This window comes from Chanodichthys erythropterus, chromosome 10 (genome assembly GCF_024489055.1).
Source record: "Chanodichthys erythropterus isolate Z2021 chromosome 10, ASM2448905v1, whole genome shotgun sequence".
Taxonomy (NCBI): domain Eukaryota; kingdom Metazoa; phylum Chordata; class Actinopteri; order Cypriniformes; family Xenocyprididae; genus Chanodichthys; species Chanodichthys erythropterus.
Genome location: NC_090230.1, coordinates 24,622,379 through 24,637,024, shown reverse-complemented (window position 1 = coordinate 24,637,024; position 14,646 = coordinate 24,622,379). Strand labels below are relative to the sequence as shown.

Here is a 14,646-nt window from a genome sequence, read left to right as displayed (position 1 = left end):
ATATACAAAGGAAAAATATTATGAACAGTTTCCTTAAACATTATAAATTAAAGATTTTAACTTTATTATTATTTTACTTTTTGCTTTAATTATTTTTACATAGCCTAGTTTTACCATCTCAAAATAACGTAATTCTGTCAGAAATCATTCAAAATTAGGTTTAGGCTACTTTCCGACCATTTCCGACCAAAGAATCTCCCAAAAAACAAAGTTACCATAAAAATAAGACTGTCATTTTATGTAAAGTGTAGAATAAAATATTAAACATTTTATATTAAACCCTTTCTTTAAGGGTGAGATTAGAATCCGTTTTTAAATTAAGATGCATCATTCCAGAATTTCTAACAATTTTCAAGAATAACCTGGTTAATTTTTAATGAAGACACATTAATTGATTTCAATTTTAAATATTTTGATAATATAATCTTTAACAGGATGTCATTTTTGAAACCTCCTTTTATCTTTATCTATTTTATAATGTGAGATGGGAAACTGTGTGTGTGTGTGGGAGGGTCTTCAAACTGTTGTGGGAGGAGTGACACGCACCCGATTTATAGTTCCGCTGAAATCAGTTTGTTTTAGCAGATGGTCTCACTGAACCGCTGAAGAAAATGTTTCACATGTTCGTTCTGTTCTGTTTGTGCTGGTGCCGTCTGACTGGTAAGTTATTAATTTATTTTTATGGCTTAATGTCATAACAGGCTGTGATGAGTTTTATTTGCAGTTCTTCACTAATGAATGAAGTCAAATTCATCTGAAGCAATCTGTAATATATATTTTAAGAATTTCCAACATTAAGAAAGAATTGGACAACTAAAGTAACGGAAAATTTTTTGTCTGGATGTTCTTCACATTTATACATTATAAATTACAACTGACTTAAGGCTTTGAAAACCTTAATCTGTGTAAAATCTTGTTCTCCAGGTGTGTTTGGTGATTCAGTGTCAGTGTTGGAGGGAGATTCTGTCACTCTAAACACTGATCATACTGAAATACATAAAGACGACGAGATACTGTGGACATTTGGAGCTGAAAACTCTCTGATAGCTGAAATCATTGGTGGAATCTTCTCCACATCTGATGTTTGTGATGGGAGATTCAGAGACAGACTGAAGCTGGACCATCAAACTGGATCTCTGACCATCACAAACACCAGAACTGAACATGCTGGAGTTTATCAACTAGAGATAAGGGGAGCGAAACTGTCAGCAAACACATTCAATGTTTCTGTCTATGGTGAGTATTGAGGTTATGTATGGAATAATTGATGATGGTCCGTTGAAAATATACACTTATATTACGGTTACCACCAGTATTGGGGTAACACATAACGCAAGTTACACAATCAGATTACTTTTTTCAAGTAACTAGTAAAGTAACCCATTACTTTTAAATTTACAACAAAACATCTGAGTTAATAAGTAATGCAAGTTACTTTGTTTTCTATTTATTGACGCTAGTAACAGATAGCATACTATTAGTTATCAATGCAGTTATCAAGCATATGTCTGTGCATCTCTCAACAGTGTTCGGCAGTGTCTCTACTAATAGCGAAACTGTTAAGTGTCATACATGGGGCAACTTAGATGTTGTCGAGCAGTGTTGCTTGGGCACTTTCTCATTTAGAATGGGCAACAAATATATTTGGATACTTTATATCAGTCATGGGCAATTTTTGAGATCCTCTAATCAGAATGCTAGCAGTTGATCATGAGACCAGCTTGGAGATTTCAAAAATCAAACAAGATGGCGGCCTCTCAGCGGCATGGGAGCGAAGGAGCGTGAACTTAAATATTTTTACGTTGGTAAGTTGTCCTGTTAACCCAAAACAGGGAATTTACCTCATTTAATGCTTATTGGCCCGATACCAAGCTCGTGTACTCGTACTCGTAAAAATACCCCCGATACCAAAGACCGATACCTCCCCTTACGAAAAACTAGTATACTTCAAGTTCATTTGATCAAGTATACTAAAGTAATGTTCAAGTATATTTTTTAAGTATACTTTATGTAGTAAGTATAATATCAATGTACTAGTAGTAAACTTGTAAGTGTACTATTTTAATACCGCTTGGGACTAAATTGGCCCAATTGAAGTATACGTTTAAGTGTACTATAAGTGTAACAGTAGTAAACTTTAACTAGTTCACAGCTACGTTTCTCATTTGTACTGCATCTGTACTAAAAGTGAACTTATACTAGTATACTAGTAGTTTACTATTTTAATACTAGTAGTAGCTACATTTTTAGTATACGAAAGTACACTTTGAAATATACTCTCAGTAAACTGTTTAGTGCAAGTATACTTTTAAGTTTTCTTTAAGTGAACATGACATCACACTTATAGTTCACTTTTTATATATTATTTTTGCACTTTAAGCATACTTCTATGTTCCTATAGGTATTATTTTTTATACTTGAAATACCTTGAACTGTAACTCTTTCCATTTTAAAAACATTTTATTGTAGCTTCATGAATCCTTTTTATCAACACTTAAATATAAGTAAGTTTAATTTTTTTTAATTATTATTTTTTTTATTTAAAGTAGATCGAGTCCATAAACAAGTCCACATATAGGCCAAATATACTTAGACTTTTGTCAAGTATACTTTAGTGCAATTTTGAGTATATATCTCAGAAGTACATAAAGTATATTTCTGAGAAGTATATAAAGAGTAGACTGAAAGTATACTTTCTTATTTTTAGTTTAAAAGAAGTAGGCTATACTAATTGCACACTTGAATAAACTTCTTTTTTGTAAGGGTCATGTGACATAACTGACAGAATTGACTTCGGTAAAGTTGGTTCAATTCAGACTTTACAATAAATGTGCATTAAATTAATATTTGCGAATTTTAAGCAGCGACATGATACTGACAACCAACGATTGTCAACTTACAACATTTTTCACAGTCGATCAAAATAGGCAAGTATTGTTTTAATGGCATATTTACTTGTGAATGTCCACTGAATGTCCAATGTAGTGTGATTAACAAGACTATTGAATACGGATGTCCGAATGTGCGAATATAAAACCAACTTTACCCAACTACAGAATTGTCCGTGCATAGAGACATCGGCGGCAGCAGCATAAACAATGTCAGCCTCAGAGGTGTGGAAATACTTCAAAATTAATGATGACAACACACACATTGCGAACTGCATGCTTTCAATCACAATTTGTTATCGATTAGTGAAGGCGGGATAGGCGGAATCGTGCTGAATGACAAACCAGAAGAGCTCTCTCTTTCGCGCGCTCTCTCTTTCTTGCGCGCAATAATTTCTCCTCGCACCTGAATGGTCAAATGCACACATAGTTGTCAAAATGTCCATCGTATGGAGTATCTCACGTAAATGGGTGATTCTTCAATTAGGGGAACTTTTATGTCCCCAGATTATACATTCATGTTAAAAATAATATATTATAAAATAAATAGTTTAGTTATGTCAAATAATATTTATTGCACCACCAAAAAATGTTATACACAAAAATCAGTATGATTTCCATGTTTAAAAATGTTTTCATCACTAATATTTGGCTACTCAAGCCTTGTCCCCAACCCAGACTTTAAAACTTGTCTGCTCTGAAAATGTGATAAAATGTTATCAGTTCATTAAAAAATCACAATATATGTTTAAACAGTAACTTAAAAAGGCACTTGATGCATAATTTGGGTTCATATCTGTGCAATTTGTGAATATTTTTAACAATTTAGTATTGTCCACAACAATACTGTCATTACCGCGACAGTCTATGATTACAACAAGGATTTTTTTGGGGTAAGACTTGTTTATGCCGTAACCATGGAAATGAAGACCAGCAGGGGAGCACATGTCAGCCATGGAAGAACAGTGACATTTGATGTCTGAAAAAGTAAGTAATTTAATCATGAATTCCTTCTGATCATGGAGTAGACTTATTCAGCGTCATTACCATTAATGCTGTAGCGGCAATATTGTGATAAATATATGTATATATTCACATGATTTATGTGTATTTAAAGTTCTTTTTGTACTAGCTGTTGAGTGATGTTAGCAAATCCATGACCTAGCATCTTTTTTTCCTGAAAAACAAAAAAAAAATGTCATTACCGCAACACGTCATTACCAACACACAACTTGTTGTGATGGTAATGACAAGTGATGGTGGTAATGACATGTTCTGTGTCACTATCTATATCATATTATGTGTTTATAAATTAAGTTAAAGAAGCATAATAGTGTTATTTTACAATGAAACTTAAATGAGATGCCTTACTTCCTAAAACTATTTTTTCTTATTTTTTAACTAGAATGGCTCCCAAGAAATCAGCTAAAAGGTCTAGAGATTAAGGAAAAAAATTTAAGGAAGATCCTGTAAAATACATGTTTGAAAGCAAACACATTTCATTATACACTGTGTGCAGAATTATTAGGCAAGTTGATTTTCTGATCATATTTTTTTCCCAAGCACATTTTACCAATTCCAATCCACATCAATCTTAAGAACTACTATTAATATTGTTTTTAATAATTTATAAGTGATATATAATTGTTCATGAAGGCTGGAAATGAAAAATGCCTTATATTCAGGTGTGCAGAATTATTAGGCAGGTTTTCTTTTACAGGCAAAATGAGCCAAAAAAGAGAGGGTCATACAAAAACAGCTGGAAAAGAAAAGACACATGTTAACTTCAAAATAATTAAGAATTAAGGTGAAGAATTAAGTTTGAAACCATCAGGAACCCTTTAGTCTCCAGCGGCACCATTTTCCAGAACTGCAACCTACCTGGAGTCTCCAGAAGTGCAAGGTGTCAGGATCTCAGAGACTTAGATTAGCTAAAGAATCCTAAAAAATGACCCGCTCTTAATAAGAATCACAAGCTGAAGTGTAATAAAGTACATGAAGACTGGGTTTTTATAGGCCTTATAGACAGACAGCTTGAGAGTGACTCCTGAAGGACCAGCACCACATCCTCTTGTACCACTGTTTGAAGAATTTATCTTCCAGAATCTGGCAGTAAGGTGTGGGAGTTCACTTTTAGTCCATCTCTTATCCTGAAATGTCCATCTTGCAGAGATGGACTAAATGATCTTCCAAAACTTACTGCCAGATTCTGGAAGATAAATTCTTCACAAAGTGGTACAAGAGGATGTGGCGCTGGTCCTGCTGGTATGTATTTCACAACACTTCAGCTTGTGATTCTTATTAAGAGCAGGTCATTTTTTAGGATTCTTTAGCTAATGTAAGTCTCTGAGATCCTGACACCTCACACTTCTGAAGACTCCAGGTAGGTTTCAGTACTGGGAAATGGTGGCGCTGGAGACTAAAGGGTTCCTGATGGTTTCACACTTAATTCTTCACCTTAATTCTTAATTATTTTGCAGTTAACGTGTCTTTGCTTCTCCAGCTGTTTTTGTATGACCCCGCTGACCCAATGAGCATTTCACTGTCCAATGGTCATGCTTTAACTTTGCAATTTTCTAGTATTACATTAGTATTGTGTCCTTCTCATGAGTATTTAATAATTTTTGACTTTTCAGTCTGAGTTAAATCTTATCATTTTATCTGTAAAAGAAAACCTGCCTAATAATTCTGCACACCTGAATACAAGGCATTTTTCATTTCCAGCCTTCATGAACAATTATATATCACTTATAAATGATTAAAAACAATATTAATAGTAGTTATTAAGATTGATGTGGATTGGAATTTGTAAAATGTGCCTGGAAAAAAAAATATGATCAGAAAATCAACTTGCCTAATAATTCTGCACACAGTGTATGCATTGTTAGTTTTAACTCAATGCAACTTTTATGAGTTTGAAAACTTTTGTTTTCTGTTAAAAACTTTTATGTTAAACTTTTATGTTAAAAACTTGATTTCACCTAATAGTCATAGTTATGAAATGTTTCTGAAGGATATTTTTATGCTGTTTTATCCCATTGTGACAACTGATTCTCTAGAAAATATTGTATGGTTTCTTCATGATTGAAATAAACATGTTCAAGTTGATGGTTGTGTCATATTTATATATATCTCCTCACATCTGTCCATTTCTTTCAACAACACTCACCAGAAGTCATTATTTAATCCTTTAAATTTGCTTTATGTATCAGTGCACTTTTCATTTATGTCATTACCAAAACACTATGTCATTACCAGAACAGTATGTCATTACCACCACGTTGCTTAATTTACAGAAAACATACCTTTAAAACTGTTTTATGTTCAATCTTGAGGTGCTACATGAAAAGCCTAATGAAATACTCATCCACCTATTCAAAGAAAAAACATCTCAAATTAATTTTCCAGAAATTAAACAAAAGTGTGCTTTGATGAACACAGAAAAACACATTTTGATGGTAAGAACAAGAAAATATATGTAATTCACTGAATGGAAACATTTTGTTTTTTATACGTATTGTTGAAGGTTAACAATGTTTACAAGATAAATGAGTTTAAATGATCTCGTTGATACATTCTTTGCATTATGATACTTTTTGATGTTGTGATGGTAATGACGTTTTGCAGTGCCAGTTGGCAAATAGATATAAAATACTCAAATTATATTTAAGCTCAGTCGTGGCCATTATTATATCTTTACATCAAAGCATGTAAACATTGTCATGACATAATTCTAACAAAATTCAAACAAATTTCATTCATCAAAATGGAAGATGGCAAAATAGCCCCCAATTGAAGAATCACCCAAATACAGTCGGTTATGGCTTACGTTGACGTAAACATTTGGGTAAAAACAGGAAATGTGTAAGTATGGATTCGGTCTTAAAGGGACCGTAGCCTATATTTGTCATTAATGTAAATAAAACAACAAAATATGCTAAATAAATGTATACATGGTAAACAAACCTACTGTATCTGAAAAACAAGTTTATTTAATTTTTATCTCTATAGTATTTGTTGATTTGTTTGTAATTTGTTTGTAAATTTCTTTTTATATAACAACAATTATATATATTGGTAATTATGCCCTTTGAAGGATATTGGACACTGAATTTTTTGTTCTTTAAGTTTGTGACAAGCACATAAAAATTACTTTTTTCATTCGAGTAATAATGAAGAAGCTGTCTTACATTCATTAGTTTCACTGTGTTGTGCTTGGAAAACTGAAACATCAAAAAAAAAAAAAAAAGAGAAATTAATAAATGTATAGGCATCGGTATCAGTATCGACGAGTACTACAAAAAAGTATCGGTACTCGTACTCGGTCCTTAAACAATGGTATCAGTGCATCCCTACTTAAATTACCAACAGATGTCTAATTTAATGTATGTAGGCGGTAATTTAGCCATCGAATGTTTTCAGTTAAATACTAAAAACACACATTCTGTTAGGCTGTAGGGAGTATGGTATGTGAAGCTTTTGATGCGATCAACCCCGGTTCGAATCTGCCTTTTGTTCAAACTTGCTCTTCTCCCTTGTTCCATCACAAATCAGATAGGAAAGGCATTTATAGTTAATAAAAATGAAGAAAATATTTGAAAAGTTGAAATAAATTGTCTAACAAGTGTTTAATAATAAAGTATTTATTGGGTTGGCAATTAATTTGCTCCACTCTGAGTAGTTGCTGCCAACTGTCCAGTGCCATAATTAATTGCCCTGTGTCTCACAAGGTTACAACATTGCTCAAAACGTTGCCCCATGTATCATCATCACCTTAAGTTTATCTGCCTCAAGAACAGCGCCATTATAACCTCGCTAGTGAGAAATGTCATGTTGCTTTTAATTTGCTAAACTATTTTACTGATAAAATCGTCAGAGCAGCACTGACAACACAAGTGTTTGTATGGTATGTGCGTGTGTGTGTGTGTGTTTGAATGAGGGGGGGGGGGGGGGGTGGCATTTTTATCCTTTTGTTTATATATTTATTTACTTGGTCGGTGTCCTTGTGAAGTCAAGACCTGCCTGGGACTACTTTAGCTTTGTGTTTCCCTGTAATTACACACCTTAGAAAGTTCAGCAGCCAATCAGATTCAAGCATTCAACAGCACCTTATAGTTATAACTATCTAAATAACAGGCATTGTTATCCATATTTCTGTTTATTCTGTCATGTTTTCCAGCTCGCCTGCCTATTCCTGTCATCAGCAAAGACTGTTCATCATCATCATCAAATTGTTCATTGTTGTGTTCAGCTGTGAATGTGGGTCATGTGACTCTCTCCTGGTACAAAGGAAACAGTTTATTGTCCAGCATCAGTGTGTTTGATCTCAGCATCAGTCTCTCTCTACCTCTGGAGGTGGAATATCAGGATAAAAACACCTACAGCTGTGTGCTGAACAATCCCATCAGCAACCAGACTCAACATCTGGACATCACTCACCTCTGTCACACATGTGCAGGTACGGCAGTGCTGATATTAGTGATTATTGACTGATCTGATGTCAGTTTGATGTTTTTTATTCCTCAGACTCTGTCCACTGTTGTGGTCCTACTGAAGCTGTGATCCGATTGGTCCTCTCTGCTCTGGTGGGTGTGGCTACTGTCGCTGTTCTACTTTATGACATCAGATCTACATCATGTTTAAAGAAGAAAACAGAACAGATATCATAAATATTGTCATAACTTGGAGTTTTAAAATGTAAACAAGGATTTAAATTCAAATATAGCGCCACACTGTGGCCAAACTAAAACAGTAACTATGTAGCCTGGTTCTTTCTAAAACTAACTTTAAAAACAATCAACTTTCTATTATTATGTTGTATATTTTTTGTTTTCAATTAGAATGTTTTAAAGCTACAGAATGAATGAAAATACATGAAAAGGTTACCAGCAGGTTGAACAGACAGCATGACTCTGCTGGATAATTCATATTCATACATAAAGACACAAACTGAACATGAAGTAATACAGTATTAATAGTCTCCTCCCAACAACAGAATGGAAATCCATTGTGTATTTCTAATACAAATGATTTAAGAAGTTTTCTGAATGTTGTGGTCATTGGGTCTTTAATTTTTATAGAATTTATATTTGTTTTCATTAGTGTATTTGTGTTAAAGGGGTGGTTCAATGCGATTTCACTTTTTTAACTTTAGTTAGTGTGTAATGTTGCTGCTCGAGCATAAACAGTATCTGCAAAGTCACAGTGCTTAAAGTTCAATGCAAATGGAGATATTGTCTTTAAAAGTTATGGCAGTTTATTGCCTACAAAAACGACCGGATTGGACTACATCGAGCTTCTTCCCGGGTTGGTGACATCATAAACCCTGCAAAACACGCCCCCGGGAACACGCAACAAAGTGGGCGAGGCCATAGGGCGCAGCATAATGGAAGAGGAAGAGTTGTGTACACCGGACGCAAGCGGTGCGACGCGATGTATCAAAAGATAATGAACCCATTATAATCTGTGATATTTTCTACACTGGATGCAGCGCTAAAGACAGCTTCCAGAATCTACACGAGTTCAATGCTGGATTTACACAAAGGCTTTTACTGAAAGAAGCAGTTCCCACTTTAAAAGCAGAAGCTGCTGTTTATTGGCTTCAAACTGTAAGTACGTTTTATTGTTTGTACATGTCTTTTAAACGTATAACGTTAGTTCTGTTGCTATTTTTGGTTGCATCAAGGACGTAAACAAAGACCAACGCGTTTTTGCTTCGCTAGCCAGTTAGCTAAATTCTACAAACGCCAACAAACGTCTCTGTTCATAGACAAACAGTTGTTCATGCTATAAATTAAACGCTACCTTTACAAAAATGCTGCTACTTAGTCATGTATTCGGCTACAGTAAAGCTTTAATCAGGATAAAACTGTACATTGAAAGCTAACAAACAGCAGTGACAGCATATCTAAACACTTTGACACAAATACTAAATGAAATACCATTCATAAACGTCCTTTAAAATCCGTGATTGCAGCTTGACCCTCTTCATCTGGGTCTGATTCTGGCTCAATTTGATACAGCAATATTGTTACCGGTGCTGGTGTTGTAATGATGAGACGTCTGCGGATCTCCACAATATTAGATACTTTAATGAACAAAGGAGGATAACACCAAACACATATAACATAACATTAAGATCAGACAAGGAGTGAAGGGAGTGAGTCCATTATAAAGGGTGTGCTGACGATCAGGAACAGGTGCAGGCAATCCGTGATGAGAAGGAGAAGACGAGGGAAGTGAGTGCAGGTGTGGAGAACAGGAGGATAATGGGAAATGGAGTCCTGGAGACGAGGGAACTGTGACAAATATAGACGCCATTATTTACATTTCCACCGAAGCCCACGTAACCGGTAACAAATGGTAAGGGGCGTGGCGTTTCCGGATGCTTCAGCGAATCACGATGGCTCTGGATACACTGGGCCAGCTAACCAATCAGAGCACATTGCGTATTTCGGAGGGAGTGGCTTCATAGAAGCAGGAAGTCAAACGAGGCGTTCAAATGACAGTGGAAACAGAGGTGTAGGATAAAGGTAAAATATATGAAAAATACGGCTTTTTTAAAAAACGAAGCATTAAGACATGTTAAACTGCGCCCCAAAAACACAATCAAGCCTAGAAAAAAAACACTGAACCACCCCCTTTAAATTGTACTCTGTTCTCTCTCTCTCTCTCTCTTTCTCTCTTTACCAGTTTAATGGTTTTATTCTGATCAAATTTACACTGAACAAAATTATAAATGCAACACTTTTGTTTTTGCCCCCATTTTGATGAGCTGAACTCAAAGATCTAAGACTTTTTCTATGTACACAAAAAAGGCCTATTTCTCTCAAATATTGTTCACAAATCTGTCTAAATCTGTGTTAGTGAGCACTTCTCCTTTGCAGACGTAATCCATCCACCTCACAGGTGTGGCATATCAAGATGCTGATTGGACAGCATGATTACTGCACAGGTGTGTGCCACAATAAAAGGCCACTCTTAAATTTGTAATTTTACTGTATTGGGGGGTCCAGGGGTGTCTGAAAACCAGTCAGTATCTGGTGTGACCACCATTTGCCTCACGCAGTGCAACACATCTCCTTCGCATAGAGTTGATCAGGTTGTTGATTGTGGCCTGTGGGATGTTGGTCCACTCCTCTTCAATGGCTGTGTGAAGTTGCTGGATATCGGCAGGAACTGGAACACGCTGTCGTATACGCTGATCCAGAGCATCCCAAACATGCTCAATGGGCGACATGTCCAGTGAGTATGCTGGCCATGCAAGAACTGGGATGTTTTCAACTTCCAGGAGTTGTGTACAGATCCTTGCAACATGAGGTGATGGTCGTGGATGAATGGCACAACAATGTTCCTCAGGATCTCATCACGGTATCTCAGTGCATTCAAAACGCCATCACTAAAATGCACCTGTGTTAGTTGTCCATAACATACACCTGCCCATACCATAACCCCACCGCCACCATGGGCCACTCGATCCACGACATTGACATCAGCAAACCACTCAAACCAGGACGACGAGCTTGCAGATGAGCTTTCCTGAGACAGTTTCTGACAGTTTGTGCAATAATTCTTTGGTTAGGCAAACCGATTGTTGCAGCAGCTGTCTGGGTGGCTGGTCTCAGACATTGTTGTAGTCGAGTCACCAACTGTCAAGTCCGAGTCGAGTCTCGAGTCCCAGTGTTCGAGTCCGAGTCACCAAAGAAGAGTCAGAGTCGAGTCCAAGTCGAGTCACCATTACCAGAGTTCGAGTCCGAGTCGAGTCTCGAGCTCCCAGTGCCTAAAATGTATTAAAGAGGTTCTACATTAAACAAAAATGACACCACTGTCACGATTGCAAAGGGAGTTTATTTACTGATTTGACATATACACTTTGCAACACACTTTGCAACTTTACGACACCATCAAAAGCATGTGTTTACTTCCATTGTTGTGAACTTGTGATTGAGAACTAGCGTAGAAAATTTACAAATTGCATGTTTAATCATGCTGCATTTTCATGTTGCATTTTAAAAGCATCAGATTTGAAAGCATGGTACTGCTCAACCTTGCACGGTGAGGCCTCATCAAAATGCCTCCATGGCTAAATACCCTTTCAATGGGTGCATCGGCGATCAGGTCAAGATATGCAGTCAACTGAGCATGGACAGATGGCTTGTTGTTAGTCGAGGAGGGAGTCTTCCGATAGTGGGAGAACATTTTCAGCTTCTTCTGAGGGGCCTCAGGAGGAGATGCTGGAGCATCACCTAGCCGGGGCCCTGTTGCAGCGGCTGATGATGGTAACTGTTGTTTCTCGCCTTCTGCTTTGATATACTCTGAAACAAAAGGAGGCAGGAGAGGTATGGGTAACACTTTACAATACGGTTCATTAGCTAACATTAGTTAATGTATGAACTAACATGAACTAACAATGAACAATCCATTTGTTTCCGTATTTGCTAATCTTTGTTAACGTTAATAAAAATACAAGTGTTCATTGTAGTTTGTACATTAACTAATATGAACAAGATTTTAATACAGTATTAGTAAATTATGAAATTTACAAAGATTAATAAATGATGTATAAGTGCAGTTCCTTATTAGTTCATGCATGCTGACTAATGAAGTTAACCAATGAACCGTATTGTATAGTGTTACCAAGGTATTTTATAAATATGTTATTAAATAGGCTTACATATTAAATGTTTTTAACTCACTTGTCTGCATAAATAAAAAAAGACATTTCTCACCTTTTATTTGACTCTTTAGTTGCCCTTTAATGCTATTGTCCAGCTGCACATCAGGTTAGCCACTGGAAACCAAATGCTGGGTCCAACACGGATGCTACAAAGTAGGCAATGGTGAAAGGAAATCAGTTCTTTAAGCTGAGCATATTCTCGTTGTGAAAGGATTAGACTTTTGTGCCCCTCTGAGTCCAACACATATGCTAGCATTTGTATGTCAAAATTCACATATGCCTTCACTTGCTTCAAAGTAGAATTCCATCGCGTAGCATTTGCTGTTGGAATTGCTGCATCACCGAAGTTTGCTTCAAAGCAGTCTTTAAACGAGGTGCCACTGTGGAGGAGGTTGGCTGCACGGGACAGCTTGGATAGGGTGCCTGACAGCCCACTGGCTTCTTTCAAACCATCTTTTATGACCAACTGCAGCGAATGTGTGAAGCACGACAGTCTCTGCATCTTACAGTTTTCATCCAAAGTAGCATTGACTGCCTCTTGATCTTCTGGTGTCAGATCTTGCCAGATTTCATCCTCCGGCTCTGGCTCAGCCTCATCTTCCTCTGGCAGAAATCTGGCCTGGAATGCTTTCCTCATATTGGACGCATTATCAGTGATGACAGTTGATCTTATTCTTAATCAGATACTCTTCAGCACAGCATTCGAACATCATTGCAGTCTTTTCTCCGGTGTGTTTGCCATGGACTCTTTCACAGGTAAGAAGATATGACTTCAGGCTTAGTACATGGTTTACCTCAGTCACTGTGTGTGCTGTCACTCCAAGGAATGACCGCATCTTGCGATCACTCCAAATATCTGTAGTAACCGCAACACTCGATGCTTCAGCCAGCTGGCACTTTATCCATTCCTTTTGAACTTATACCATTCCTGGAATGGTCACAGACGAGATAGTGGATCTTGCTATAGGCCTATACTGAGGGTCCAGGACATGAAGGAAGTGCCTGAAGTCCTCATTGTCAACTATGGAGAGAGGCAAGCAACAGCTAATGATAAGATCTTTCACAAGGGCATCACTTATAGCCTTTTGACGTGGATGTTTGGTGTCATAGATCCCTTGTGGTCCAGCATGGAAAAATTATGTAATAGCACTCTGACCTGAAGCAGCTGGTGTCAAATGTGATGCAACGGAGGTATTGTTGGTACCTAGTGGGAGAAATTATATACAATTAAGCCAAATCAAGCAACATTTTTCAGGCACTCTTTCTTGCAGCTAGAAATGTGTATGATATCACTCGAATTGTCTTTGACCTCAGCTAAAATCATTGTTAACTAGCTGTGGCACGATTATACTTATTTAATTGTTTAAATATTTTTTATAAGTAACATTAAAGGATTAGTTCACCTCAAAATGAAAATGTCCTAATAATTTACTCACCCTGATGTCATCTAAGATATCCATGTCTTTCTTTCTTCAGTGGAAAAGATTTTAAGTTTTTTGAGGAAACAATAGCAACCAATTGAGTTGGTAGGCATTGAAGTCCATTATATGAAGAAAACATCCTGAAATGTTTTCCTTAAAAAAACTATTTATTTTCCACTTAAGAAAAAAAGCCATGGATATTCTGGATGGCATTGGGAGGAGTAAATGATTAGGACATTTTTTGTGTGAACTAATCCTTTAACACTGTATTACAGAAATACACTCAGCGAAAAAAAGAAACGTGCATTTTACAGGGCACTGTATTTTAAAAATACTTAAAACGTAAAAATCAATACGATATGCCAAGAGAGAGAGAGAGAGAGAGAGAGAGAGCGTTTGTGAGTGAGTGACCGAGGGATTTAGCGTGAGTGCGTTTGTATGTGTTCAAGTGAATGTGTGTGTGTGACGGCACGCGACTGGTCAGAAAGCAACGTTTAACGTTAGTCTGACATGTTTCTTGTCCACGACACCACAGGATTTTAGGAGTCAAAATTGCGTCATCCATCTGACACAGTGACCATTGCAACAGACCAAAAAAAAAAAAAAAAAAAAAAGTGTAATCTGACCTATGAATCTGACAGTGACTATCGCAACAGACAAA

General features: G+C 36.5%; 1 protein-coding gene across 1 annotated transcript; it reads left to right on the top strand.

Annotated features, from left to right (window-relative positions):
- Positions 1 to 567: 567 nt before the first annotated feature.
- Positions 568 to 8,868, top strand: LOC137027990 (CD48 antigen-like). The gene is made up of 4 exons (XM_067396661.1): positions 568 to 660; positions 925 to 1,236; positions 8,068 to 8,346; positions 8,415 to 8,868. Exons 1-4 carry the CDS (start codon positions 612 to 614, stop codon positions 8,555 to 8,557), a joined length of 783 nt encoding a protein of 260 aa, XP_067252762.1. The 5' UTR covers positions 568 to 611; the 3' UTR covers positions 8,558 to 8,868.
- Positions 8,869 to 14,646: the final 5,778 nt, after the last annotated feature.

Excerpts from the sequence above, each read along its gene's own strand:
- LOC137027990 (XM_067396661.1), top strand. The coding sequence starts at position 612 with ATGTTTCACATGTTCGTTCTGTTCTGTTTGTGCTGGTGCCGTCTGACT. Across the intron at positions 1,237-8,067 it reads ATTCAATGTTTCTGTCTATG|CTCGCCTGCCTATTCCTGTC; the intron begins GTGAGTATTGAG and ends CATGTTTTCCAG. Across the intron at positions 8,347-8,414 it reads CCTCTGTCACACATGTGCAG|ACTCTGTCCACTGTTGTGGT; the intron begins GTACGGCAGTGC and ends TTTATTCCTCAG.